Below are 13,320 nucleotides of genomic sequence, written 5' to 3' on the forward strand. Positions count from 1 at the left end.
TTTCACTGTTATGCAGATAATACCCAGTTATATTTATCAGTGAACCAAGATGAAACCAGTCAGTTAACCAAACTCCAAGCATACCTTAAGGACATAAAGACCTGGATGACCTGCAATCTTCTGCTACTAAACTCAGACAGTTATTGTACTTGGCCCACAACACCTTAGAAACACATTATCTAATGATATAGCTACTCTGGATGGTATTACCCTGGCCTCCAGCACCACCATAAGGAATCTAGGAGTTATCTTTGATCAGGATATGTCCTTCAGCTCCCACATAAAACAAATTTCCAGGACTGCCTTTTTTCACCTACGTAACATTGCAAAAATCAGGCACATCCTGTCTCAAAAAGATGCAGAAAAACTAGTCCACGCATTTGTTACTTCTAGGCTGGTTTATTGCAATTCCTTATTATCAGGCTGCTCTAACAAGTCTCTAAAGCCTCATCCACTGGTCCAGCTGCACATGTACTGAAAAAAACTAGAAAAAGAAATCATATTCTTCCCATTTTAGCCTTTCTGCATTGGCTTCCTGTAAAATCCAGAATAGAATTTAAAATCCTTTTCCTCACCTACAGAGACCTTAATGGTCAGGCTCTGTCATATCTTAGAGCTCATAGTACCCTATTACCCCACTAGAACAATGCACTCCCAGAATGCAGGCTTACTTGTGGATCCTAGAGTCTCTAAAAGTAGAATGGGAGGCAGAGCCTTCAGCTATCGGGCTCCTCTCCTATGGAACTATCTTCCAGTTTGGGTCCAGGAGGCAGACACCTTCTCTACGTTTAAGAATAGGCTTAAAATTTTCCTTTTTGATAAAGCTTATAGTTAGGGCCGGCCAGGCTTGCCTTGGACCAGCTCCTAGTTATGCTGCTAGGCCTAGACTGCCAGGGCACTTCCCATGAGTTTTTGTGCTTTCTCGCCTCACAGGTTCCTATGGATCAGGGTCATGGACCCCTTAGTTATGGATCACAGGCTTCCATGGACCATGGCTGCAGGGACCCCCGTGGTTCTGCTTGACACCCATGCCTGCTATTATTATTATTAGTGATACTTCTATCATTATTATTGTTATTATTATGCTTCTCTACGTCTCTTTCCCCCCTCTCCCCCTCCCTCCTTCTTTCTCTCTCAACCCAGCCGGTCAAGGCAGATGGCCGCCCACCTAGAGTTCTGCTTGAACTGAATCTGCTTCCCTGTTTCTCAATCGAGCTTTTCTTCAACCCATTTTATTTATATTTATGAAAATGTTTAACCAGAGTTAGGGAGTAAATCTGTGACTAACCTTGCCAACCTTGCAGCTTTGCACACACACACACACACACACACACACACACACACACACACACACACACACACACATACCTACTAAACTGGTAACAGAGAATGCTCACAAGCAAATAAACCTGTTGGACAAGGTGTCTGACTCACAAATAATGAATGACAAGCTGTTATACTGCAACTGAAACATTTCTGAGACTTGGGAGACTTGTACTGTATTGTCAGAATTGAAAGCGATCTGCCTGCGTAAGTACGTCTCAACTGCTTATTTTTAAAAGGTAATTGTCCATTTTATATTATATTGAGGATAGATGTTGGCTGCAATGTTTGGATCATGTTTCTAGAATGAAAGCACTTTCCAGGTGTGTCAACATTTTACAAACTGAATGTCCACATGCTCATGTAAGAAAATTGGACAGCAATTACTTTGATTACTTTGGATTGGACTGTAATTATGTGTGTTATGTGTTGAAGAAGTGAGTGAAGTATATCTCACTCTGTTAAATAATGTCCCTTCTCTCACAGGCAGGTAGAATCACGATGGAATTTGCTTGTGGGTTTGTTTATGTGCCGCCAGCACTGAGTCAGAAAGACGGCCAACGACCCATTGCCCATGTCGTTAAACGCTCAGGTGCGATTTCTCTCAAACATTTCCAAGCAAGACAAGAAAAAACAAACCTATAACACTGACACTCATTTAAAAAAAGACGCTTTGCTGTTTGGTTGGATTTTTCTCAATCCCACAGAACAGCAGCCAAATACAGAGATATTTTCTGTGCAGCTCATGTGGAGTTTGACACCAGAAAAGAAAAAACATGAAGAAACTGGAAACATCAGATTTTAGTGTCTCAGATTCAAAGAACTTGTTAATTCACCAGTTTGAAGAAATCCTTTATAGAAGCACAAAGTGTTCACTCTGCTGTCACTGACGCTACAGTATCACCTGCTACTGACAGATTTCAAAAGGATTTCTGGGAAATGAAGTCACTTAACTGACTAGACATTGAAGGAAAGAAAGTGAATCAAAGAAGCAAATTCATAAAAGAAAAAGTGCTTTGAACTGAGGCTGCAACTAACAATTATTTTCATTATTGATTAATCTGTCAATTATTTTCTCACTCTGATTAACCAAACGGTTAATGTGTGTCGGAAAATAGTAAAAAATTATGGGTGATGCCTTCAGATGTTTTGTTTTGTCTGACTAACAATCCAAAAACCAAACATATTCATTTCACCATTGTGTATGACAAAGAAAAGCATTACATCTTCACATTAAGAAGCTGAAATTGTCTTAATTTTTACTTAAAAAATGACTAAAATGATTATTTGACCATTGAATTGACTAATCGTTGTAGCTCTATTTTGATCATCAAAGATTATACATACCTGTGTAAAAGTATCCAAGTGACTAGTTGGTTAAGCACCATTTAAGTATTATGCAATCAATGACTCACACAACTTCTCCTGTCTATCTTAGAGGAGATATTCCTTTCAGTAAAAGCCATCTGCCACCTCAGTCACATTTTCTTCACTGCACAAAGGTCATCACTGCACCAGTTGTGTTGTCTGTGCTTCTCTTGCAAGAAATGGTTCACAAATTAGCTGTATGTATATAATCTTTTATTTCCATTCCTTTTAGCACTTCTACCTCCCGTTAACCGGACTCGCCCTCGCACTCCTCCTCCTCCTCCTCCAACGACAAACTCTGCAGAAGTCAAATCATCAAAATCTCCCCCCTTTCCCCTCCAAATCATTGAACAGTTGGAGAAGAGTAAGGGACTAAGGACGCTTGTGAAGTCCACTCCCTTCTATGAGAATGCTGAATTTCACCGTAAGTCAGGGGCAGCTTCCTCCATCATTACATCTCCTCAACAGACAACATCTCCTCGAAAGACAGGTACTGTGAATTTGAGAAACAATAAATGGCGCAAGTTCAGTGTCTGTACTGTAGTATTATCTCAAATACAATAGATGCAATTGATATCATAAAGGAGTAATTCACCTCAAAATTCAATGTTGACTTCTATAAACCAACTCTGCTGAGATTAACAGGGCCTCCAAACACACATTTTTTAAAAGCTTTTATTTAACTGAGAAAGTTTGGCTTTGGCCAGGACATCATGGGGAAAAATTTGACTTTTAGAGATGTTGTTTGACTCTTAAGTTGCACGTGCTGTTGGGAGAAAACTGAAGGATGTTTTTTACTTTGTTGGGGTTTAAAAGGGTTGCTTCAGTCAAATTACATATTACATATAAACATATTTTCTCACTACTGCTAGTGGTATCTAATCATGCAGATAGTTCTTGATTTATTTGTCCAGGTTTTGAGATATCACCCTGATCAGACAGAGCGCTTTTTGCAGGTTGCAAAATGTGAGGTGCCTTTTTTGTTGAAGCCTACAATTTAAAAAAAGAGCAGCTTGCTACAACCTTTTTTTTATTGTTGCTAGGCAACCACCAAATCACCTGTCCTTAGACTAACCGTTATTTTGCTGTGAAGTAAACTCACTCTAGGCCTGCTGTTTTCTGTTCAGATCATGGTAACTATGGTTGGTAAAGTCATATAGCTCCAAGTATCCAGCAACAGCCACCACTAGGTTTTCCCAGACCAGTCTGGTTTGTCCTCCATGATTGCTGTCTCCACTTGTTGTGGTCACCACCACAGAACTCAACTCGAGGCATTCAGGGTGCTCCTGCAAAAAAATGAGGTGCTCAGCAACGCAAAAGCAGCAAGCAAAAAGCTTCACTCTCATTGAAAACAATTACAAAAAGCCACCCCAGGCTGCTAAAAAGCGCTCTGTCTGACCGGGGCCCAGGTGCATTTCATTTGGGGTAGAGAAGGAAATCGCAGAGGCAGCACTTCGAAAATCGAATCTACATCTGCATGATTAGAATCCACCAGAGGTTAGGGATGCACTGATCCAACTTTTTCTCTCCCGATAACTTAGCTCAGTATCTCAGTATCTACTATGTACTGATCCAATATTCCCTTTTCCCCCAACTTTAAAATCTGTAAACCTCATCACATGGAACTCAAAGGGATCATTTTGATGTAAGGTAACATGAGGCCAGAGACAGAATGGATGTAACTGATAGAGAAAACAGTGAATTTTATTTTTCTATTGTCAGTGACATTGACAAAGAAACTAAAACTGTTAATGTGGTTCAGTCATTTCATGGCAGATGCTACTTTATAAGGTCAGTATTGACACTGATACTGAGCCGTTGTGCACCCCAGAGAAAGATGATTAGATGAAGCAGCCCTTTACACCTTTAGTTTGAAGGTGGTGATATATGCACATGAGTAGAAATTTCACTCTAGAAATAAGTGACAATTTAAAATTTTGGGAGTGAATTATTCCTTTAACACTTTGCCTCTGTCTCTTTCATACAGCTCTTCTTCCACCACACATGAAACCTGCAGCAAACAGACAGTCCCCTCCTTACAGCCAGCCACTCCCTTCATCCAACACCAACAATCAGATATTTACCTACGACCTCCCTAAAGATCAGCCGGATTTAAATGCCCAGCCCTGGGACCCAAACTATTCATACAGTATCCCAGAAGGAACTGGAGGCGAGGTGAACCTGCCAGCTGTTACTAGCAGTGTGCCAGGCCAGACATCAGGTAAACCAACAAGACAGTTGTCCCACTTTGTGCTCAAATCTAACTTGATACAACATAGTGAATGCCATATTTGACGCAGCCTTGTACAGATCAATTTCTTCCGCTCTCAGCTCAGTCCGCAGCCCCACCTCTCCCAGCAAGACCTTCATTCATGAGGTCAGTACCAGAGTATCTGGTGCTGTTACCTTCAACCCACTCAGCTTCTTCATCCTCTCAGAAATTACCTTCAGCCCTGTCACTTACCACATCAACTACCGGTAAAGATGAACATAATGTCTATCTGCTATCAAATGACTCAAAGGGAAGATAATTTTTATAATTATTCTAACCACTAATATAACACAAAATGCTCACTTGTTGTTTGCAACTCATGATCAGCAGATAAGGGGCCTCTGCAAGGAAATCCCAATGTGATGCTTGTCAGTTTGGGAAAATTGCTCTCAGATGAAAGAGGTCAGTAAACTTTTATCATCACCATAAAATATTCATTATTGGCTATCTACAATGGTTTGATTTCCAGTCTCATTAGCTTATAATTGTGTTTGTGTATTTTTCAGTGCAGCCCATACAAGGAGAACCCACCTCCTGCTCTCAGTGCGGCTCTGTGTTGGACTCCGGCTATGACAACATGGTAATTAAATCTTCTATTTGACCTACAGTATATTTTAAAACCACAATACTACTATGTGGTGACATGATTAAGAGTCATTGATTTCAAATGTGAATAATAACCTCCTTGTAATCATTACTGGGGAATAGGGAACATGATGAATTCTTAGAGGCATTCAAGCATCAGTATTATTGATCATGACTTAATGAAACAAATATGATTGGGATTAGTTTGATTGATTCAGACTGCAGACTGGTTTGTAAAATGTTTGTCTCAGTCGGTGGCTGTCGGTGATGTTTGTGGTAATTTAAATAATGTTCTCTCTTTATGCTTTACTGCAGGTTAATGTGTGTTACTTCTGTCAGTCCTGTAACTTGACCAGTCCTGCCAGTATACCACAGTGTCCCACAAATGGTTACCAGGATGGCCTCTTTTTGCTCACTCCTGATGAAAAACCCCTGAGTGCTGCTGACGCATTGCTGCTCTTCTGCATCGACACCTCAGGCTCCATGAGCCTCACCTGCCAGGTAAAATCACATGATTACTCTTGCTAACGGACGGATGTTTGTGACTGCGGACATTCACAAATACAGCTTGTGATGTTTCACATGCAGACAGTGATTAGTCTCTGTTGTTTTAAGGTGTCAGATGGTGAGCACGTTGTCCACAGATCCCGTCTACAGGTGAGTTTCCTCCCCAAGTGACACAACATTGTACAATTCACTGGAAAATCTACATTTTTTCTGCTTTGTGTATATGCACAATATAGTGTATCACAATGGTAACAATTGTCCAGAGATGCTATCAAGATGCTGTTGGCAATTTTAAAAATGAATGTATTCAAACCAGTTTGTCCAGGAAGCCGTGTTTCAGTGTGTTGAGAGGCTAAGTGTACAACAACCTGACATACGAGTGGGACTCATCACCTTCAGCTGTCAGGTACATGATCATCATTGGCTGGATCTTAAAAACCTAAAAAAAACCCAGCAGTTTATAATTTCAGTGACGCTTTATGTTACAGGTCCCTTAATTTCATACTAATTTCCTGGAAATTTTAGTAATTTGCAGGTATTTAACTGGTAATTCTTAGGACATTTTACAGAGAGGGTGTTTACTGGGTAAGAACCCACTCATTATGTTTGTCTTACGTAGTTGTTAGTTTGCAAAACTTGTAAATAAATTAGACTCTTGACAATTCTTTAACTGTCAGAAAATATTTGGTTTTTTAGTGTGTGGTTTTGTATGTCAAATGATGTATTAACATATTAGGTTGTTTCAGTAATTTTCTGGACAGTAGTTACTGGACATTTCTTTTGACAGTGTTATGTAATTTGGTGGTTTATAGGAAACATGCTCATTATAGAGTTTTTAAGAAACAGCCTTAAATGCTAATATGTAGTTTAACACACAAAACTACACACTGAAAACTAAGTGTTTTCTGTCAGTTTTTTTTTTTAAAGACTCTAATTTATTAAGATTTTTTGCAAATTAAAACCAAGATAATAACAAATTGGCACTTACCAACTGCACCAATCAACTTTTTTCTGTATTTTCTTATAATTTGTACCAAATTGCACCACCCTCTCTGTAAAATGTCCTAAAACTTGCCATTATACACCTGCAAATTACTCAGGAAATTAGTATAAAATTAAAGGGTCTATTAAATAAACCATTACCATAATTTTCTCATATAGACACAACATGCAGGTTATTACTATTGCTTCTCTTCATCACCTGATGTTTGTATCAGGTGACAATGCATGGATATGACAATTTCACATCACATTTCCTGAGCGGCGCAGAGCTGACTGACAGTGACTATCTGAAAGCGGCTGCTGTCAGTTTCCCCAGTCCACCTCCACTGTCACAGACCAAGGACTTCTTACAGAGACAAGTTCTGGGGTAAGAGGGAAAACAGTGATTACTTTTGTCTTTTATCACATCATAGTAATGTTATGTTAAATGACAGATATATCTTTTCTGTTTCTTTTCTGCTTTTTTTTCTTTTTTTGAAAGATTAACTGAAAGTGGGACCACAGCTCTGGGTCCAGCTGCTCTCCTGGCCATTGCAATGGCTTCCAGACAGCCAGGGTCCAAGGTAGGTTTGACTGCTCAGTCTTTGCATGACCAGTTCAGTGTAGTTGAATGTTTCAGCCCATTTACAGGTCATATGTACTTAACATGTCACATGTCACACATTGTTTGTCACTTGTACTTATTTTATTTAATAACACTGTTTTGTCTGGTAGACAGTTTTTCTATAATTTTTCTTTTCTTCTCAGTTACCAAATTTGATATTTTAAAGTATTTTTCATGCATTCCAGGGTTGCATTAATGTCCCTTCATTTTAGTTCAGCTTAAACTTGAAACTTACCTGGGAAAGATACAACTTCATGTCAGCTGTTGTTTTTGCCTAAGTCACATTATAAGTCTACACTTTGAATGGATAGGGGTTTCCTGTAATGTAAAATATACATGCTTTGAAGTAATTAGGCAAAAACATGCAAAAACCTTGCTGTGGTTCTTAGTTCTTAGTTCTAGTAATCATATTTCAGCTTTTTTGATTTTGCTACGCTCTAAACAATCCAATCTATCCCTGCTGATCCTGAAGGTGATCATCTGTACAGACGGGAAGGCAAACACAGACTTAGGGAATCTAGAGGTAGAGGATAACGATGCTCGCACCCTCCTCTCATCCACCATCTTCTACCAGGAGCTGGGAGAATATGCTGCCAATCAGGGGTTAGTACACATCTGCAAATCAACATCAAGAATGGGAACAAGTGTTTAAATATATCATGTAATACGAAGACTAATACTAGCATTAATAAGGATGGGAGTGGTCTTTTTTTGATTAGATTGGTCTAGATGTGTTGTAATAAAGTTTACACTGAAATATCCTTCTTTTGTTAGCGTGACAGTGTCTGTACTGTCTATAGAGGGAACAGACTGTCGGCTGGATGAGCTGGGAACGCTCGCTGATCGCACTGGAGGAACAGTAAGAGAGTGCCATTATTTTTATTATGTACATAACACATCAAATCTTGCATTTCTCATGTTGACTGTATATGTTGTCTCTTGTCCCCTAGGTGGTAATAGCAAGTCCCAGTAGGTTGCATCCAGAGTTTGAGCAGATTATTGAGAACAGGACAACAGCGACACACTGTACTGTCACATTACTGCTGCCCAAAGCACTGTAAGAATATTTATATGTGTTTATTAATATGTGTATGTTAAATACTAGTATTTCTGAATGCTTCATGGACTGGTCTGGTTTCCTGATGTTCTCTTTTGCTCCAGGCGTGTGAGAGGAGAGAAGGAGGCAGGACATAAAGGGACCAGAGAGGTGGGGAATGTGGACCCAAAAACAGAGATCACTTTCCAGTTTGGAGCCAGTGAACATGATGCAGAAGGTGAGAAAAAACTGGTACATCATCAGTGCCAGACTGACACTGTTAGTTTGTTTACTTTGGTAGTTTCAGTTGATGTTCTTCTGCCTTTCTCATGAATATCACAGGTGGTAGTGTGATATGTGCTGCCAGGTCTTGATGAACATTGCAAAATTGTGATTTTTGTTGCTGCCAAGAAAAGTCTTAATCTCAGATCACTGCAAGAGAGACAACATTATGAAAGGAGACAGAATCATTACATCTGAGAACAACAGACCTAGATAGAGGAAAAATAAGAAAATAGGCCCAGTAAAAAAGCTGCTGGGCAACAACATAAGTCCATGTTTTGCCATCTCTGGTAAAACAAGAATATGTATATCTGGATGTCATACCACTGCCTGTTAAGTGTCTGAGAAAGAGTGACAGCGACAGAAACTGTTGAGGTAAACAAAGAACTGTTACTTGTCTGTCAATAAGTTTGTCTTAATAATTTAAACAATGGGTTCACCATTTTTCAAGTCTAGCCAGGAGCCCAATGAACACTGAAATAGGTTTTGCTTGCTGTAATTAGTCCTCCTGTTCATACTGGCTGTTACAAACATATTGGCTGGTGGCCCAGAGGACAAAAAAATACAGTGAACATGATAAAATGCCCTCTAAGGTGCCCGTACAAAGGAGAAAACATGCCAAAGTTCTGTAATGGCTGTCTAAGTTATGGGTAAATCAGGATGAAATGCCCAAAGAGGGCCTCTATATGTGACAATCTGGAATGAAGTGCGCTCATGGGCCCTTTCAGTGGAAGAAAATGTGATAGTGCCCTGTAAAGTACCCCCACAAGATGTAATGCAGTGCCCTATGATACCGTTGTAATGGGGTGAGCTAGAGGTTCTGTATGGGTGCCCTTCTAGTGAACAAATAGTGGGAAAAGTGCAGTTTAGGATTCCCCTAAGTCTAACATACTGAAGTGCAGAGTTGCAATCCCTTTCGTTGAAAAAAGAGGGATTAAGTGCCCTCTAGGGTGCCCCCACATGTGAGAGAACATGATGCCATGATGAGTGCTCTTTTGATGAACGAAAAACATGGTGAAGTGCCCTATAGGGTGCACTGTAGGGGAGAAAAACATTTTGAAGTGGCCTTCCAGTGAAGAACATGAGATACTGTACTCTATGAGATGCCCTTACCATGGAGTAAACTGACCATTATGGTAGAAATTATTTTATCCTTTATGTAGGCTGACCATTAGGAAAGTAAAGCACCCTTAAAACATGTTGTAGTTGTTGTAGTTGACATTATTCCATTCAGTTGATTTTGGTACAGTACTACTCACTAGTTTGCTCAGCCACACCCGCTTTAGATTGTTTTATTATGTTTGGGTCAGTGCAATCTAAGCTGCCAGTGACAACGGCATCTGTCGAGCAATCATTCTCCAAACTGAAGTTGATTAAGACTCAGCTTAGAAACAGATGTGGAGAAGGAAGGCTCTCAGATCTTCTGCTGTTGCCCATTAAAGGGACATCCCGGTTGATCATAACAAGGTCATTAACATTTACAAACTCATGGCTAAAAGATGGATTCTCCTTTGATTCTTGCTTCCTCACTTCCCTGACAAGACAGTTAAAAACAGCTAATTCTCAAAATGTAAGTAGTTCCATGTTTTTACAACAGATGTGTTTGAGAAATAAACATTTAAAACGTTACACATTCCCTGTATTTTATTACAGAGATGTTTGCAAAATAAAATCCACAGTCCTCTTTTTGTGCAAAAATGTATTTAGTAGTTTATCTAAAGTTTACATGAGGCCTCAGTTGTCCAATTTAGTCAATCCCTCAAGCTTTAGCTTTATCTCAAGCTTTAAACTTTTGAATATAATCTTGCACAAAGCAAGGACTGTGGGTTTTGTCCATCACTTACACTGAAAGCACATTAAGAATGGAACTTTTAATGGTCAGTATGAACAGGAGGAATGATTACAGTGAGCAAAACCTCTTTCAATGTTCACATGGACACCTGACTGTATTTTTAAGAAAGACTTGAAAATATGTGAACCTGTCCTTTAAAACAAATTTGGGGTTGCTGAACACTTGCTTGAGGGGAGTAGCTGTGCTGTGAGTGGGGGGCATCAGATGAGTCAGTGGTGGTTTTTCCTGTCTGACCACTGACTCCTCATACAAGCCAGTGGGTTGTCTGATTCCCATAACCACCTTAGCGTACAGTATATTTCCTGGATTTTAGTTACAATTCCCCTCTGCTCCAAAGTTAAACTGTCGCTGTATTGTAAGTTAATTCTGGGCTTCTTTTTAGTGTCAGCGCTAGCTTCTGGTAGCCGTGTGTCCATCCAGCTGCAGATCAGGTACAGACGGAGGAACGGACAGACAATGCTCAGAGTGTTCACTACAGAACGAGATGTTACTGATGACAGGTGATGATGTTGTTTCCATAATTACTTTGGTGCTCTGAGATTGCCTCACACACACACATCACTGTTGCGCTGAGCTATTTGCATCCTTGTGTCCTCCTTGTAAGCTTAAACAAGTCATTATCCTCTTACGTCTCTCATCAACGAGGCGTTCTCACCCTCAGGACTGATTAGATGTATTATTTTACACCATTTTCAGTAAACCTTTATGCAAAGTATATTTGAAAATCCAAGGAGACTGGCTGTTGCTGAGATACAGGAGCCTTCACATCGTGCAGAAATTATCACACCATATAAATCACATTTCCACTCCTTTCTAACGTTTAGTCACACAGTAGCTGAACCTCTCGACTCAGTCTGCCTGCTTCATATGCTGAATGAAGGTCATGCGATTCATTGTCTGAGCAGTTACAAAATGGCTCCTGTGTTGTATAGCACAATAACATAATGGCAAGGCTGAAGCTGTAAATGTTAAGAAGCACTCTTCTGATAAAAGTGTGGCCCTCCTTCTCAGCTCGACGGTCCTGTCCTCTCTGTCTCTGGCCATCATTCAGCTCAACTCGTCACAGGCCAGCGCTGCTCTGGCTGTCAGAGGACGCTTCCTCGACGCCAGGAGGGAAGGCGAGCTGCAGAGGAAGCTGATTGAGAGAGCGATGTGGGTAACAGGAGGCATGGAGGGACTGTGACTGACATTAGTGTGTGGTCTGACAAATTGGTTTAAATAAGGGCTGATTCTATGTCTGTGCATATTTAACACACAGAAAAAAGCCAAAAGATGGAAAAATTACAGAACTGATTATGTCCAGTAAGTCCAGTAATTGTGCAGGTGAAATAAAAATAAGTGTAAGAATGTTTTGCATCAAATAACATGAGCAGACAAGAGATCGGATGACTGCTTTGGAAACAGACACTGAGAGCGAAACCAGATGCAAAAATAAAAAGTGAGTTTAAAGGTAAATGAAAATCAGATCAACTGGATGTGTTCCTCAGTAGAGGATAGTCATAAAAATGTTGAAACACATCTTAACCTGATGAACTCTTGTTTTTTTTATGCCACTGAGAGCATTCACATTTTATCTATGAACATTCCTTCCTGGTTCAGGGATCCCAAGGCCTTTAGCTCATTTAAAAAGATAGTTTTGTTTGTCTGGCATTCTTTTCTTTTGTGTTCCTTACAATCAACTTCATGTTATTGGTAGAGAGCATTCTGTTTATTAGATGTACAGTGTTTCTAAGGCTTGGCAGATACTCCATAAAGTGTGTCTGTTTTTGTTTGCAGAGAGCATAACCGCAGTGCAGAAGACAAACAGACATATCAAGAATGGGTTAAAACCATGGAGCCAATATACAACAACATACATAACTTCACACGGGTGAGTTTTTCTCAGTCTTCTTGGTATCAGGTTTAGTGCCTGACATTGGTTAGAATCACCTCACTTAAACATTTCACTCTTCTGTTTTTCCAGAGAAAATCTGTCGTTTCAGACTCACAGGTAATGCACGTTGTGTCATAACATCCTTCACTTTAGATATAACTCTGTACTAGAACCTGTTTATAATTTGCCCCTATCACTTAACTTGTCTGATATTTCTTCTTTATTTCTCCTCCCACCAGTCTCTAACAGATGCTGGTGCAGCGCTGCTCTACACCATGAAGCACAGCAACAGGAAGTCTATCTCTTTGAAGGATAAACATAAACTCTAGCCAACTGTCAGCCGCCACCTCACTAGAAGATAAATACCGCTGTTTGATTATCTGGCTGAATAAATTCTGTTGAAATATCTCACAATGTAAATTATATCAGTTTAAAACATGTTAATCTGTATCCAAAAAAACACTTCTAAGCATATCAAAACTGCTGAGGTAGTATACAGTGAACATGGGTGTGTATTTCACACCATCCATGTGGCAGTTTGTGTTTTCACGCTGACCAAAACACAGGAAAAACCTGACTCAGAAACACCATCATGCAGCTAACACTTAGATCCTTT

At 39.8% G+C, this 13,320-nt stretch overlaps 1 protein-coding gene across 6 annotated transcripts; it reads left to right on the forward strand.

Annotated features, from left to right (window-relative positions):
* Positions 1-1,097: 1,097 nt before the first annotated feature.
* LOC122970814 (circularly permutated Ras protein 1-like) lies at positions 1,098-13,112 on the forward strand. Of its 6 annotated transcripts, none has more exons than XM_044337085.1 (21): positions 1,098-1,562; positions 1,810-1,915; positions 2,924-3,181; positions 4,679-4,912; positions 5,023-5,169; positions 5,291-5,365; positions 5,470-5,543; positions 5,864-6,049; positions 6,164-6,205; positions 6,372-6,461; positions 7,273-7,424; positions 7,539-7,620; positions 8,134-8,264; positions 8,436-8,520; positions 8,612-8,718; positions 8,823-8,935; positions 11,214-11,331; positions 11,843-11,983; positions 12,608-12,701; positions 12,795-12,821; positions 12,944-13,112. In XM_044337085.1, exons 2-21 carry the CDS (start codon positions 1,825-1,827, stop codon positions 13,031-13,033), a joined length of 2,337 nt encoding a protein of 778 aa, XP_044193020.1. In that variant the 5' UTR covers positions 1,098-1,562; positions 1,810-1,824; the 3' UTR covers positions 13,034-13,112. The 6 variants fall into 6 exon arrangements, with proteins under 6 accessions (XP_044193020.1, XP_044193021.1, XP_044193019.1 ...); XM_044337086.1 differs by having other exon boundaries at positions 1,098-1,534; XM_044337084.1 differs by having other exon boundaries at positions 1,098-1,530.
* The last annotated feature ends 208 nt before the right edge of the window (positions 13,113-13,320 follow it).

This window comes from Thunnus albacares, chromosome 20 (genome assembly GCF_914725855.1).
Source record: "Thunnus albacares chromosome 20, fThuAlb1.1, whole genome shotgun sequence".
Classification (NCBI taxonomy): domain Eukaryota; kingdom Metazoa; phylum Chordata; class Actinopteri; order Scombriformes; family Scombridae; genus Thunnus; species Thunnus albacares.

What these genes read in the sequence shown, in the direction of transcription:
- LOC122970814 (XM_044337082.1), top strand. Translation starts at nt 1,792, where the DNA reads ATGTCCCTTCTCTCACAGGCAGGTAGAATCACGATGGAATTTGCTTGT. An exon ending in TTACAGAGACAAGTTCTGGG is followed by an intron (nt 7,425 to 7,538) that starts GTAAGAGGGAAA and finishes TTTTTTTGAAAG; the next exon opens with ATTAACTGAAAGTGGGACCA. An exon ending in TTACTGCTGCCCAAAGCACT is followed by an intron (nt 8,719 to 8,822) that starts GTAAGAATATTT and finishes CTTTTGCTCCAG; the next exon opens with GCGTGTGAGAGGAGAGAAGG.